This window comes from Antechinus flavipes, chromosome 3 (assembly GCF_016432865.1).
Source record: "Antechinus flavipes isolate AdamAnt ecotype Samford, QLD, Australia chromosome 3, AdamAnt_v2, whole genome shotgun sequence".
NCBI classification, from domain to species: Eukaryota; Metazoa; Chordata; class Mammalia; order Dasyuromorphia; family Dasyuridae; genus Antechinus; species Antechinus flavipes.
In genome coordinates, this window is record NC_067400.1 from 306864851 (window position 1) to 306880841 (window position 15991).

Sequence of the window (15991 nt, forward strand, 5' to 3'; positions counted from 1 at the left end):
GTAGAGGAGGAAACTGAGGTCAGAGGAGTTCAATTTCAGCATTGTCTTCATTGTACCACACACTTCCCATTTCAAAGTATTATCAATGAACTATCTACCCCTCTTCCAAGTAAAAAGTAGTCTTGAAGCTCCACCTTATGTTGTTTTTCTGCAACACTAATATTCTTTTCTGCAGTTCTTTTAGTCATTAACTAAATTGGTGAGTGAGCCCAAACAAAATGGATTTTACCCTTGTAGGAATAAAGACTAAACTCCAGTTGATGATTGTAATGAGAGGGGGAAAAAAAAAATCTATAAATTTATTCCTTCTCTATTTTTTTTAGTCTTCTGTAAGACCTGTATTTGAATTTTTGCCCTGACAAGTGACCAGAGCAAATGAAAATAATATTTTCTTTGCCTGTCTTTAAACTTTGGTATGCCATAATAGTGATACCTGATAAATTTAAGATTTACAGAGTGCCTTACAAATATTATTCTATTTTATCCTCAAAGCAACCTTCGGAGATAAGTACCAATATCTTCCCCGTTTTACAAAGTTGAGGAAACACAAATAGATTAGGTGACTTGCCTAGGATCACACAGCTAGTAAGTTCCCAAAACCAGATTTCTAGTCAGGTCTTTTTGATTCCTAGGCTATCCACCATGCCATCTAGCTGCTTTGGTTAGTTAAGAGTTCTTAACCTCTCTGTTTATGTCACAGAGCCTTTTTGTAATCTGGTAAAATTTTTTGCATTTTTACTTTTTAAATAAAAGAAAATGCTAAATTTCAGTGAAAAATTAGTAAAAATAAAAATGTAATTTTTTTTTCCCTATCCAGGTTCATGGACCCTTTTGAAATCTAGGACTCCAGGTTAAGAACCCCGACCTAGAGGATGTAATGACAGAAAAGTAGAAGAAAAAATCAAATGTACCTCTAGGTTTGGCAGATATTCTTTTTTTTTTTTTTTTTTTTAATTCAAGAGTTAGCATTTGGCTAGCTAATGTAGGAGAGCATTTCTCTTTTATAGCTAGGAAAGAAATCTCATAAGATAATCTAATCCCACTGCTGCCTAAAGCAAACATCTTTACATCTCCATTAAGTGGTCATCCAGCCTTTGGAAGCCAACTAAAGACAGAAGGACTACGAGTCCTGAGAATAATGTATTCTAGGAGTTATATGAGAAGGCAAGCCAGGGTATTTAGAGTGATGCTATTATTCTTTCATCAGTCTTCAGAGTATTAGTTACACTTGTCAAGTTGCACTGAAGGTGGTTGTTTCATGCTTCCTTTTTCACTGTGAGATGGAAAGAGAATCTTCACAGACACTATTTTTACCTTGCTACAAATAACACTTTTTGATGTATACCATGATCCCCTATTATCGGACATTTTTAAAGGATGTGGGAAAATGTCGTCCCTTCTCTTGACACTAATCAGCTACAAGAGTAATTGTCAATCTCTAAAGAGAGTATTCAGTGCTGCCATTCCAGAAATATTTTATTTATAGGTAAGGTTATATTACAACATACTTTGTCAGATTATCAAGACTCATTTTTCCCCCATATGTTCATTGATGTCATAAAATCAGGTAGTCTGCATGTAAAGAGTGGTTCCAAGTGATTATGGGAAGTAAATTTATATTTATACATGTGTGTGTATATATATATACATATACATATATTTTTATGTAAATTTATGAAATTCTGTTGCAATGGAGTGACCCCTTTGAGGCAAAGGTCCTGGAAAGCTCCTTTGATTCAAAACAATGCAGCAGAAATCAAGGAGGAAAATTTAAGATCGCAGAATGTTTCCTTGTTGTACTTTGTTTCAAATGATTTCTGGCAAACAAATTAAATAATAAGAACTAAACAGACCTTAGGGGCCAATGATACTTCTCCCAGAGGCCCCACACTTATTGATGTTTTTTCTCTGGCACTAAGAGGTCATTCATATACAAGATGACTGAGCCTAACATTTCTTCTTTCACTCATCTTCACACAGAGCTTGTAGTCCTGAAGTCTGGAAGGATTTCAGCTACTTTCTTGCGCAGTTCTTCCCTCCTTTCCTCCTTTAATTTTTCTTCTTTCATAAGTTTTGGAAATTTTTTCCATGTCTGAAATGCGGTTAAAAGAATCCTCCTTTAGGAAACAGAGAAAGCAAAACACAAAGGAAAAGGTTACATTCTACTTTGCAAACTTTAAAAATACAATATTGTGAGTGAGACTTGCATTGCAAACTTTGTGGACAGAACATCTTCTAATTGTCCAGTACCTTGCTTTGGGCCAAGCACTACTCTAGAGGATGTAGAAGAGTTTAGACAAGATACTTTCTTCTCTCCTGAAACTTGTAGCATGATCGGGACAGAAAACATGCAAAACAGGCTAACAGATTTATAAGAACTTGGAGTAATTTAATGATCTATACAGATCAAATGAACAGAAACAGGATTTATACAATATAACTATTGTAAAGAAAAACCATAAGAACCTTTAAAAGTTTGATCAATGCAATGATTAATCATGATTCCAGACAACTGATGAGGAAACATGTTCCCCTCTTGGCGGAGAGATGATGGGTAAGAGGAGCATAATTAGATAATAAAACTTTTAGCATATGGTCTAGATATAAATTTGTTGTGCAAAACTATCTTATTTGTTACGAGGTAAAGTTTTCTTTTCTTTTTTTTTTTTTAAGGGTATGGCTGGGTAGTGATCACACTAAAAAAGAAAGAAAAAAGTAACAATGAAACATAAAAATACACAAAAGAGAGCTGATAAAGTTCAGAATGGGACCCAAGAAGCAAGTCAATGCTGGGACTACTATATTAAACTGTATTTATAAAAACAAAACAAAAGAAACCTCCTAAGATATGCATAGTGGGGGGGAAAAACTGCATAACAGAAATATGAAGTTTCATACACATTTCATACAAATGTGGAGTGTCATCCTTTTTTTCTTTATATGTTGAGATGCTTATATTTGTTGATGTTTAAGTACATAATCAAAAAGAATTTTTATTTATTTACTTTTTAGTTCTTGGTTAAATTCTTGACCCATCCCTCATCAAAAATGTCAGAAAAGGCCCAATCAATTTAGGACCAAGCCACGATTATTCCAGCATTTCTGATCTTGAACTAGCAAGCTCACTACCTCAAAGGTAACTGACACAAAATAGAAGATTTAGAAAGAGAAAAGATTCTGTCTTTTCTTGTTTTTATGCTTTTATGCTTTCTTCTAATGCTATAACTTTTATCTGATCCTCCCTTGTTCCTTTTGTTCTCCTCTCTCTTCTGTGTAGGTGTAGATTTAAAGTTCAAATCCCTTTATTTTGCAGATAAGAACACTTAGGATAAGGATTATAAATATCTTGCCCCAAGTCACTAAATAGTAATTGGCAAAACTGAAACCGAGATTGTGACACCAAAAAAAAAAAAAAATTGGTCAATAAAAAATCAAAAAGTCCCTATCCACAAGTTTATAACCTAATGGGGAAGACAACATGTAAAAACAAATCCATACAAAGCAAGCTATATATGGGATAAAAAAGTAAATAAGTAATAGAGGTTAGGAATTAAGAGGTGTTGGTGAAAGCTTCCAGTAAGAGATTTTTAGTTGGGATTTAAACGAAGCTAGAGAGTTGGTAATGGGAGCAGAAGAAGGGGAACATCCCAGGAATGGGGAACAGTCAGAGAAAATGCCTGGAGTCATGGGATGGAGTGTCTTGTTTGACAAACAGCCAGGAAACCAGTGTCACTCAATTGAAGAGAGTATGCTAGGAAGGAAAGCTTATGAAGACTGGAAAGATAGGAGGAGGGTAAGTTATGAACATTTTGTATGGAAACAATAGGAAGCCACTAAAGTTTATTGAGTAGGGAGGTAACATGATTGAACTTCAATTCCAATGCTTTTTTCACTGAATTGTGCTGACTGTCCTTTTCTCTTATAATCTTCTCTATGTCACTTATAACGGGGTGAAGAAGAGATTGAATTTTCAGGAAGTCTGTAAAAATCGGTTAAGGACAAAGCCAGAAAAACCAAATAAAGTGAAGTTTGTCTCTAGTAATTGTAATTAGCCTTGAGCTCAATTTTAAAAAAAATTATAGCTTTTTATTTACAAGTTATATGCAAGGGTAATTTTACAGCATTGGCAATTGCCAAACCTTTTGTCCCAGTTTTTCCCCTCCTTCCCCGACTCCCCTCCCCCAGATGGCAGGTTGACCAATACATGTTAAATATGTTAAAGTATAAATTAAATACAATATAAGTATACCTGTCCAAACAGTTATTTTGCTGTATAAAGAGTCGGACTTTGAAACAGTGTACAATTAACCTGTGAAGGAAATCAAAAATGCAGGTGGACAAAAATATAGGGATTGGGAATTCTATGTAATGGTTCATAGTCATCTTCCAGAGTTCTTTCCCTAGGTGCTGGTTCAGTTCATTACTGCTCTATTGGAGCAGATTTGGTTCATCTCATTGCTGGAGATGGCCATGTCTATCATAATTGATCATCATATAGTATTGTTGTTGAAGTAAATAATGAAGTCCTGGTCCTAATCATTTCACTCAGCATCAGTTCATATAAGTATCTCTAAGCCTTTCTGAAATCATCCTGTTGGTCATTTCTTACAGAACAATAATATTCCATAATATTCACATGCCACAATTTATATGCCCATCAATTGGAGATGGGCATCCACTCAGTTGCCAGTTTCTGGCCACTACAAAGAGATCTGCCACAAACATTTTGGCACATACAGGTCCCTTTCCTTTCTTTAGTATCTCTTTGGGATATAAGCCCAGTAGAAACACTGCTGGATCAAAGGGTATGCACAGTTTGATAACTTTTTGGAGCTCAGTTTTTCTGTGGGGATTTCAGATTTTTTTTTTTTAAATTACTGATTGCTTATTGTCTCCTTCATTAAAGTGTCTTTTGCTCATTTGTGTATCCCTAATTGCTTACTTAGCACAGTGCCTGGAGTTTAAGAAATGTCTTGGATTTTGTTGTTGTTGTTTTTGTTATTTTTGAGTGAGTTAATCCTCCTTGCCCTCCTTCCTTTTCCCCTCCACCTCGGCTTGGGCAATTATTTGCTCTGATAAGGGGAATTTCTACTCAGGGAATTTTTTAAACTCATAAAATCACAGGCCAAATCCAAAAGAAAAAAATGTAATGTAGGGAATATAAAACCTTTAAATGACAATCTCCTACCTCTAGGAGCTTGAAAAATGGGACAGAGGATGAGACAAGTATGTGGTTCCTATTTCTAACTTCTTTATTTCTGTTAATGATACTATCATTTAATTAAACACCTTAGTTCTAAATCTCAGTCAGAATTTCTGATTTTGTCTCATCATATTTACTGATATTGGGTCCTGTCAAATCTTTTATTTCTTCTCTGTTTCTGCCAAAGAAAACATTGCTATAACCTCTTTGCATTTTGCATCCAGATTGTTGCAATGATTGCTTGCATCCCCCTGAACACCTCCTACTCACTACCACCACTTGATCGACTCCTCCAAACTTTTCCTGGTTGCTTAACACTTATAGGCATCTAAAGCCTTACACAGGAGTGTCCCTTCCCAACTTTATCTTTATATGCTCCCCCATGTAATCTCTTCATTCCAGCAAAGCAAGGTTTTTACTGAATCTGAAATCAACCTAGTGTTTGGCTCCCTCTACACCTATGTGTGGATGATTTCTCTCTGCCAGAAATAACCCTTCTTTCTCCTTTCTACTTATGGGAATTCTACTTATGCTTTAATAGCATCTCCATTAAGCCTACCTTGACTACTTTAGATGAAAGTGATTTTTTTTCCCTCCTCTGAACCCATGACACTCTTATTTATCTGGCATTTAGCCCCAGACAGCTATTAAATTGTGTATACATGCAGTTTTACTACACATGTCTTTCTCTAATGAAACTTCGATTTCTTGGAGGGATGGGCCCATGTCCTGGACTTTTGTTCTCTCTACAATGTCTAAAACAGTGCCTTATATTAAATAAGATATGCTTATTTTTCTTATTTAGAGTGTGGGTTTCTGGTTTCTCTATTAATGTCCATGTTTTATTTCATGAGCCAAGTTGAATAGAATCAGACTGGAGGCTGAATTCTGATTACAGAACTTCAAAATAATGGTGTTGATATTATGAGAGAAATGTTCTCCTGCCCTCTGGTTCCAGCATGTAAAAATAGAAGATATATAGAATGCTTTGGAAGAGATGTAAATTCCAGAATATTATCAACCTACACATTCTTGCAGATTAAAAACTCAATTCTGAGAACATTCAATCTTTGGTATTATTGCACATTGTTCTATTGCAATGAGACTGGGAAAAATGAGATTATCAATCGCCTCTATAGAATAATGAAGCACTGCAGAATGTCAATATTATTGTTTGATTAATTTATAATCCCTCTTTTAAGTGTAACAAACCTATTAAAATTGCACTTTTGCAAATGACACACCTGAAAGGACACCTACAGTGTAGCCTACAGTGTAGTGCTACACTGTAGTGCCTACAGTGGTAGACTGTCCTGAGTTAGTACTTCACAATCTATTCAGGCTGTTCCTCTACAGACCAAATGGATGTACTTGGGTGAATTCATCCCCACCCTATACTGAAGACCTAGAAGGTGGCTCTGAAATACTCCAGTATTCTCCAGCTGTGAGAGTGTGCAAGAGTATGGATGGAAGCCCTGAGGAATAATCACAAAAGGTTGGAGATTAGAGCATCCAATCCTATCATTTGACAAATGAGAGGGAAGTGAAACCAGAAAGATGAAGAACCTTCTCAATCAAAATCTCAGTACTATCCATAATCTAGTGCTATTGAATCCTCATCCTGTGTAGTTTTCACTCTGCTAAACTGACGAAATGGGATTAAGGGAAAAACTAGAGATGGAGAATTTGGTGATGTGCCAAAGAGATACTTTCTGTTACCTTTCCAATTTGGTGTAAGTGAACATTTCCCCAGAAAAATAGTCCTGTGATGTTTAAATAAAGTGCTCTATCAATTGCTATACCAAACATCTCAGGGGACATTTATCTGGTAATCTTATTACCTAGAAAGTAGCTTTTCTATAACCAGAAGAAAAAAAAATGGTTGCTAAAACAGATATTCAAAAGTCTATTTTAAAAATTTTTTTAATATATAGCTGGTTACTTGGCTTCTCGGCCCAAAGCAGATTAGAAACTACACAGATGGAGAGGCCATTCTCTCCTCACTCTAATCAACATCCTCAGATTTTCATCCTTCCTGCCCTACAGCCATATTGGACTTCTGGGGCCCCCGACTCTTTTGTCTCCTTTTGCCCAGAAACAGGTGCTAATAATGTACTGTAAAATAATTAATGTTCATAACAATAATCCTGAGTTATCTAAGAAATGTAAAGTTATGTCCAGAATCTTCTATGTAAGGAGATGAGGAAATTGTTTACTCCATTTAAAAAAGATTTTCACCAAGGATGGTTAAAATAAAAATTTTTGCCATTTAAAGGTAGACTTTAGTTCTAAAGAGTTTACTCCCTCCACAATGGGACAGGGACAGGACCTGTGATGTCATTGGTATAAGGAACTTCCAGGTAAGATCATTTCCTCCATCAATGCAAATTGGTACTTCCTGCCTGGAACATAACAGATGCTTAATAAATGTTTACTGATTGTTAGAAAGCACTAGGTTAGGTGGCTTGCCCAGGATTACAAAGCCACTAAGTATTAACTGGTACCACTTGAACTTGGGCCTTCCTGGTTCCGTGGTCAGCTGTTTATCTACTGTACCACAGTACCTGTACCATGTTATCTTTTCATTACCTCATAAAGTAGGATAAAGGTGTTTCTTTATAATAAATAGTATTATAACAACAATAACAATAAATAGCACCTGCTTATACTTGGATAAGCTTCTTCCTTTTTCATTTATATTAACACATTATCCTATCATCATCTCCTATGGAATAGAGAAATCTATTTTGCAGATGGGGAAATGGGTCCAAAATTTAAACACTAAGGTCTAAAACCCGAATCCTAACACCACTATAGTGACAGTTTCCTTGCTTCTCTATTTTTTCTGCTCCTCTCACAATCAATGGTTGGGATGCATTCCAGTTCAATACATTCCAGTCTGTACAGCAAAGTGCAAGGTTATCGACCGTTTTTAGAATGCTGGACAGGCTTACCTAGTATTATGCTCCATGGCAATCTGAAGCTTCTTCTGAGCAGCAATCTTCTCCTCACGCACTATATTAAGCCATGACATAAAAATGTTCTTCTGAAGAAATGCAGCACTAAGTTTTCTTGCTTTTTCTTCTGCAATAGTTAGAAAATCTTTGTACTAGAGAGAGGAGAGAAGAACAGAAGTGAGAAATGTGACTTAACCCCTTGTTACTTTAGGCAAGTCTCTAAAAGAATAAATTTGAGAGAAGATATTACTCCTTCATTAGTACACAACTGTAGTTCTCAAAGCATGATCTAGGGACTTCCAGGGTTCTTGAGACCCTTTGGAGAGGGCATAAGTTAAAATATTTTATTAAGACTTCTCAATTTCTACCGTGGTAAATTGCCATTAGTTGTGTCTGACTCTTCATATCTCCATTTGTGATTTTCTTGGCAAAGGTACTGGAGTGGTTTGCCATTTCCTTCTCCAGCTCATTTTACAGATGAAGAAACTGAGGCAAATGGGGTTAAGTGACTTGTACAGGGTCACATATCTAGTAAGTGTCTGAGGCCATATTTGAATTCATGCAGATGAATCTTCCTGACTATAGGCCTGATATTCTTAGCTGCCCTAACATGGTATCACCATATACAAAAACTTCTTGGAGCAGAGGGAGATTCTCAACAATTGAAGAGTCTGTAGTGGTCCTGAGATTGAAAAGTTGAGAATCACTAGCATAGTGAAGGTCTGCATGAGGGAATTCTCCACCAATACAATCCTTTTTATTAGAAAAGAAAAATCCATTGAGGAAAATAAATGCAGTTAGGTAAAGAATTAGAGAAAATAAAAATTGTGGTGTCTCTGCAAAGCCTATGGAAACCTAGAGAGTATGAACTCTCTAAACTATTATTAAAAGCCAAAATGAAAGAATAGCCACATATAAAGATAACAGGAAAAGATTACATTAAGGATGTTTTCAGAGATAAGGAGTGAGAAACAAAAATGATCTAAGAATGAGCACTAAACTGATGATTTAAAAAAATTATATTTAAATTTTTTATTTTAAATATTTAATTTATTAAATTTAAATATTTAAATTTTATTTTAAATATTTCCATATTTATCATGTTGTAAAAGAAAAATCAGAACAATAGGGAAAAAAGCCTTAAGAAAGAAAAAGCAGGCAAACAAAAAGGTGAAAACAGTACACTTCAATCTTCACTGCAGTTTGTAGTGTATATTTTTTGATCTGGAGGCTCTTAGGAGTTTTCTTTTAAGAAGTTTTTTAAGTTTGGATCATGGCACTGCTGAGAAGAGCTAAGTCTATCATAGTTAACAAAAGTGAGGATAATTTTAAAGCAATCTTAATTAGAAGGATTTCCATTTTTTATGCAAAAAGAATATTATGCTCAAGTTGATGTATAAAAGTACTCTCTGCAATTGGAGGTTGTCTGCCTGAACTGTCTGGATCATTTCTATCTGTAAAAAATTCCTAATACATGATGAATTAGAGACAAACTAGGTTCAGTTTGCTTTTCATTTCATTAAACAGCAATCAAACCTTCTGATGCATTTTTCTTTTGGTCTTACCTCTAACCAGTTCCTAAAGGCTTTCTTAAGCAGGACCTGGGAATAAAGTTTATCTGCTTGGGCCTTCTTCTCAGCCAGGCTTTCTTGGTTATTATGGAGCCAGGTTAATAGATATTTCCTCTTAATTGTGGAACAATAATGATTTTCTGCCACCTGGACATTTTTGGAAAGTAAGAAAAGGAAGTTATTTTTAGAAACACACATTGTCAAAATAAATAGATAGATAAATAAAAGGGGAAAACGAGATGGCTCAGTGGACAGAGCACTAGTCCTGAAATCTAGCTATATATGTATGTATGTGTGTATATATATCTATATATATTTGGCTGAGGCAATTGGGGTAAAGTGACTTGCCCACGGTCACACAACTAGGAAGTGTTAAAAAAAAGTGTTAAGGAAGTGTCACATCTGAGACCAGATTTGAACAAAGGTCTTCCTGACTTCAGAGCTGATACTCTATCCACTGCATCACCTAGCTGCCTCAGCCATAGCTATTTAATACTAACTAGCTATGGCTAGTTACTGGGCAAGTCACTTAATCCCAATTGCCTTGGGGAAAAAAAAGGAACACAAATTGTCTTTGCAAAATCCTCCACAACTTTATTTGATATGTATAGATGTTAGTAAGATAATTCAGGTGGTATTTTCAAAGGGCTTCCTTGGTCATACTTTTCAGTTAAGAATTATATTCTGACCTTTAAATGCCAATTCAAATCAATAGACATTTATTAAAACCTACTATGTGCAAAAATGATGGTGACAGAAAAACCAAAAAAAAAAAAAAAAGTCTGCCTTCAAAGAGCTTACAGGCTAATAAAAGGGGTGGGGTGGGAAATAAAGGGTTTATTGTCCCCAAGTCTGGTGGTTTATTAGCAATTTTGATTAAGTAGCTATCAGTTACACTCTTTCAATGACTGGAGGTCAAGGTATAAGAAGCTGGGACCATCTGATCTCCTTTGGGGGCATCAACTCCAAATGAGTTTACATTTCTTATGTACTTAACATACTTTACCTCCACCTAAGAGAGCTCTTCTTTTCCTCTGAGGTGCAGCTCAGGAATGATCTTCTGCATGAAGTTTTTGTTGATCTCCTAGGCTATTACTATTGCTATCCTTATTGCTACTGCCTTCTATGGAAAACTACATTGTCTTTAACTACTGTCTATATGTGTGTATTTACCAACTTTATATTTATGCTTTATGTATTTAATTTTTGCTTATAATCTCTCCCATCACAATATTAGTTCATTGACAATAGACACTGTATTATTCTTTGTATTTGTACTCTTTAGCATATAGCACAGTTCCTAGAATATAAAAGGTGATTAATAAATGCTTATTTGTTGATTATAGTGACACAACTGAAAAAAAAAACCCAATTATCCATCCATACACTTTGTAATTTAAATGTTGTTATTGAAATGACAATTTTAGAGTTGGAAGGAACTTTAGCAACCATATATATGATTCAGTCACATTCTCCATTCTGCATAATTCACATGCTACTTGTAGATTGATGACCTCTAATGGCTAAAAGCCCCACAACTTCCTAAGATAGTCCATCACACTTTTGGGACAGATCTTCCTTTTTTTAAGACTTCCCCCTCTAAATCCCAAGCCTAAATCTGCCTCTTGGCAACTTACACCTGGTTCTACCTTCAGAACCAAACTGAAGAAGTCTAATTCTCTTCCACATGAGGATCCTTAAAATAAGTGAAGATAGCTATCACTAGGCTAAAAATATCTCCCGTTTCTTTGGCTTGGGCTTGTGGTGTGATCTCAAGATCCTTCATTCACCATGTGGCTTAATAATGAATGTCTTTCCTAACACATGAGGCTCAGAATTACCCAGAGCAACCATGGATGGCCATTTGATGGGGATATTAGACTGTCTACAAACAATAATTTAACTCTTAGCAATCTAAATATGAGATTTTTCACTACTGAAGGAACTGAATAATATCAGTATTGAAACCAAAAGGCAAAATGAAGTTAGCTGAACAGAATCAGGGAATAACAAGTCCAGAGCTTTATTTCCAGATATTTTCTAATTGGTAGAGATAGCTAATAGATGAAAAACTCAGGCTCTGAGAAGAAAGATAGAATGAGTCTTTTAAAAATAAATTATTAGCCACTTTTCTGCATGTTAAATATAATAAAGCTCACTAGAAAGAGAAAGAAAAAGAAATTCTGTTCAACATAACTTTTGAATATATTATCTTTCAAGATAGATAGCAAAATTCTACAAATATGACCACAAAACCTTTATAGAAAAAAGAAAGATTTAAATAATTGAAAAAATATAAATTGCCCATGCTTGGATTGTGCCAATGTAACAAAAATGACATCAGGATCTGATTTAGTTTAGAGAGACAATGCCACACAATCAGAATACCAAAGGGTTATTTATAGAAGTAAGAATAATAACAAATAATAACAAAATAACCTGGAGAAACAAAAGGTCAAAAATCTCAAAGTAAGGGGGAAAAAGTGGGAAAGGCTGCTTCTAGCAGGACTGGATCTCAAATTATATTACAAAACTATTATCATCACCAGTATCATAGCCAGGAGTTATATAACTCTTTAAGGTGGGCAAAACATATTACAATCATTATCTCATTTGATTCTCAGAAAACTCTGGGAGGTAGGTGCTATTACCCACCCCCATTTTACAGAGAAGACAACTGAAGCAGAGTTTAATTGATTTTCCCAGTAATTGTGATTTGAACTCAGATTTCCTGACTCCAAGTTCAGAGCATTATCAACTGCACCACATACCTGCAGTTAGAATTAGAAGCATAGTGGATAATTACACTTGGAATAGAAAAGATCTGAGTTTGAGTCCTTCCTCTCTACTGACTTATTCTCTACTTCCCTACTGACTACAAACATGCTCATGGCATCCTTAAAAAAACTCTCATTCTATCCAAGCAATCCACCTAGCTATTATCCCATATTTCTCATCCCTTTTGTGGCAAAACTCCTTGAGAAGGTCATTTACAATAGGGGCCTCTACTTTCTCTCTCTTCTTAACCCTTTGACTTCTGAGTTTATCATTTAACCAAAACTGCTCTCTCCAAAGTTACCAGTAATCTCTCTACTGCCAAATCCAATGGATTTTTCTTAGTCTCCACTCTTCTTGAACTCGCTGCAGCCTTTGACATTGTCAGTCACCCTTTTCTCTCTCCTGGTTCTCCTTCTATTAATCTGACTGCTCTTTCTCACTCTTTCCATTATGTCTGCTAATGTAGGGTTCTAGCCAGGGCCCCTTTATCTTTCTCTCTGTTATTTCTCCTGGTGATTTCCTCAGCTCCCTTGGATTCAACTATCTCTATGCTGATGATTCTCAAATCTATTTAACTACCCCAAACTTTTCAGATAACCTTCAGTCTTTCACTGCCAATTGCCAAGTGGATGCCTTAGAGACATCTTAAACGCAATACATTCTTTTTTAAAACTTTATTTTCCCCAGTTATATGTAAAAAATAATTTTTTTTGGTTATACATGTACTTTTTTTTTTTTTTTTTTAAACATACTTCCTTATGAATCATGTTGGGAGAAAAAAATCAGAACAAAAGGGAAAAAATCACAAGAGAAAGAAAAGAAAAAAAACTGAACATATCATGTGTTGATTTACATTCAGTCTCCATTGTTCTCTCTTTGGATGCAGGTGGCATTTTTCCATCTGAAGTTTATTAGGATTGCCTTGGATCTCCGAAATGCTGAGAAGAACCAAGTTTGTTATAGTTGATCATTGCACATTCTTGCTGTTGTTATGTACAATGTTTTCCTGGTTCTACTTGTTTTGCTCAGCATCACTTCATGTAAATCTTTCCAGGCCTTTCTAAAACCAGCCTGTTCAACATTTTTTTCAGAACAATAATATTCCATTATGTTCATATACTGTACCTTATTCAGCCATTCCCCAATTGATGGGCATCCACTAATTTTCCAACTCTTTGCTACTACAAATATTTTTGCACATTTGAGTGCCTTTCCCTTTTTTATGATTTCTTTGGGATACAGACCCAGTAATGGCACTCCTGAGTCAAAGGATATGTACACTTTTATAACCCTTTGGGCATAGTTCGAAATTACTCTCCAGAATGGTTAGATCAGTTCACAACTCTGCTAACAATTCATTAGTGCTTCAGTTTTCCCACATCCCCTCTGAACATTTATCATTACCTTTTCCCACCATCTTAGCCAATCTGAAAGATATGAAGTGGTATCTCGGAATTGTTTCAATTTGTATTTCTCTAAGCAATAATGATTTAGAGCATCTTTTCACATGATTATAGATGGCTTTAATGTCTTCATCTGAAAATTGTCTGCTTATAATCTTTGACTATTTCTCAATTGTATTCTTATAAATTTGACTCAGTTCTTTATATATTTTAGAAATGAGACCTTTATTGGAAACAGTGGCTATAAAATTTTTCCCTAGCTTTCTGTTCTCTTTTAATTTTAGCTGTGTTGGTTTTGTTTGTGCAAAATCTTTTTAATTTAATGGAATCAAAGTTGTCCATTTTGCATTTCATATGATTTCTAGTTCTTCTTTGGCCATAAATTCCCCCCTTCTCTAAAGATGTGATAAGTAAACTATCCCTTGCTCTCCTAATTTTCTTATAGTACAAATCATGGGACCATTATGACTTTATTTTGGTATTGGGTATTGGGTAAGTCTATGCCAAGTTTCTGACAATATTTTCCAGTTTTTCCAGCAATTTTTGTGAAATAGTATTAAACTCAACAATATTCAAAACTGAGCTTCAAATTCTCTCCCCTTCTAAACTGTCAAAGACATCACAATAGTCTCAATCATCTAAATTTGCAAACTCAATATCATCTTCCACCTTCTTATGTTTTCATCTCACATATCCAATCTGTTGCCAAGTCTAGTCATTTCTACTTTAACAACATATCTCATATATGGCTCCTCTCTCCAATCATATTTACCATGCTCTTGCCCAACAGGCCCTCATACTAGAGTAATAATCTGCTATTCAGACTGTTTGCAAGTCTCTCCCCAGTCCATTCTTCCACTCAGCGGGTAAAGTAATTTTTCTAAAATGTAGAGCTGACCTTGTCACCCCTCAACAAATTTCAGTGGCTTCTTATAACTTCTAGGATCAAATTGAAAATCCTCTATTTCATGTTCAAAGCCCTTTATAGTTTAAATGGCCTACCTTCCCTTCCCCTCCATGCTTTTCCAGTCTTCTTATACTTAACTCCATCATACTCTGATCCAGTAACACTATTCTTTTAGCCATTACTTGAACCAGACCCTCTATCTTTCTTGCTCAGGGCATTTTCCTTGGCTGTCCCTCATACCTGGAATGTTCTCCTTTCTCATTTCCATCTTCTGGTTTACCTGATCTCCTTCTTCAAGTCCTCATTAAAATTCTACCTTCTATAGAAGTTTTTCCCAATTCTCGGGTCTTCCTTCTATTGATTATTTCCAATTAATTCTCTATATAGCTTGTTTGTACATAATGGTTGGCATATTGAATCCCCCAGGTGAGCTCCTCAAGAGGAGAGACTGTCTTTTGCCTTTCTTTGTATGCCTAACACATAGTGGGTATTTAACAAATGTTTACCGACTGAATGACTAATCAATTTAATGAGAATCTGCCCAAATTGATCATCAAGAAGAATGTCAATTAGGTCCACATTACAGGTCTCTTTTATAGAGTCCCACATGGTTAATTTTTAAGATCAATTTTGAGCAACTTAGTTTTTTTCATTGACTATCATGCTACTCAACTATAACTTGATGTAAGAATCCAAAGAATACCAGTAGCTTCTATTTCATATGAATTCATATATGTCCATTGTGGCTTTTCTTTACCTTGCAAAAAAGATACTCTCAACCAGGAGAGCTTATCCTTTTTTTGTGTCATGAATTCCTTTGGCAATCTGGTGAAACATATGGATCCTTTCTCAGAATAATGTTTTTAAAAAAATTTATAATGGGAAGGAAATGCTAAATATCCATGAAGAGGTTAGTGAAAAATAAGGATATTATCTGTGTGTATATTTTTATATCTCTGTGTGTGTGTATAACTGAAATTCTCTACAATGGAAATATATATGTATATATATGTGTGTATAAATATATAAATTTCAGTTAGAGGTTAATGAAAATACAAATATATCTCTATACATATATATAAATTTCAGTTAGAAGTTGGTGAAAATAAAGGTATACTTAAATAAATTTCAGTTAGAGGTTAGCAAATAAAGATATATATAAATATATCAAA

At 35.0% G+C, this 15991-nt stretch overlaps 1 protein-coding gene across 1 annotated transcript in view; it reads right to left on the reverse strand.

Moving 5' to 3' along the window:
- Nucleotides 1-1458: 1458 nt before the first annotated feature.
- Nucleotides 1459-15991, reverse strand: part of CCDC191 (coiled-coil domain containing 191) — a 93647-nt gene continuing 79114 nt past the window's right edge. The window contains 3 exon segments of the mRNA XM_051985317.1: nucleotides 1459-2117; nucleotides 8158-8312; nucleotides 9726-9878. Coding sequence (XP_051841277.1) covers nucleotides 1973-2117; nucleotides 8158-8312; nucleotides 9726-9878 — 453 coding nt within the window. The 3' untranslated portion in view covers nucleotides 1459-1972.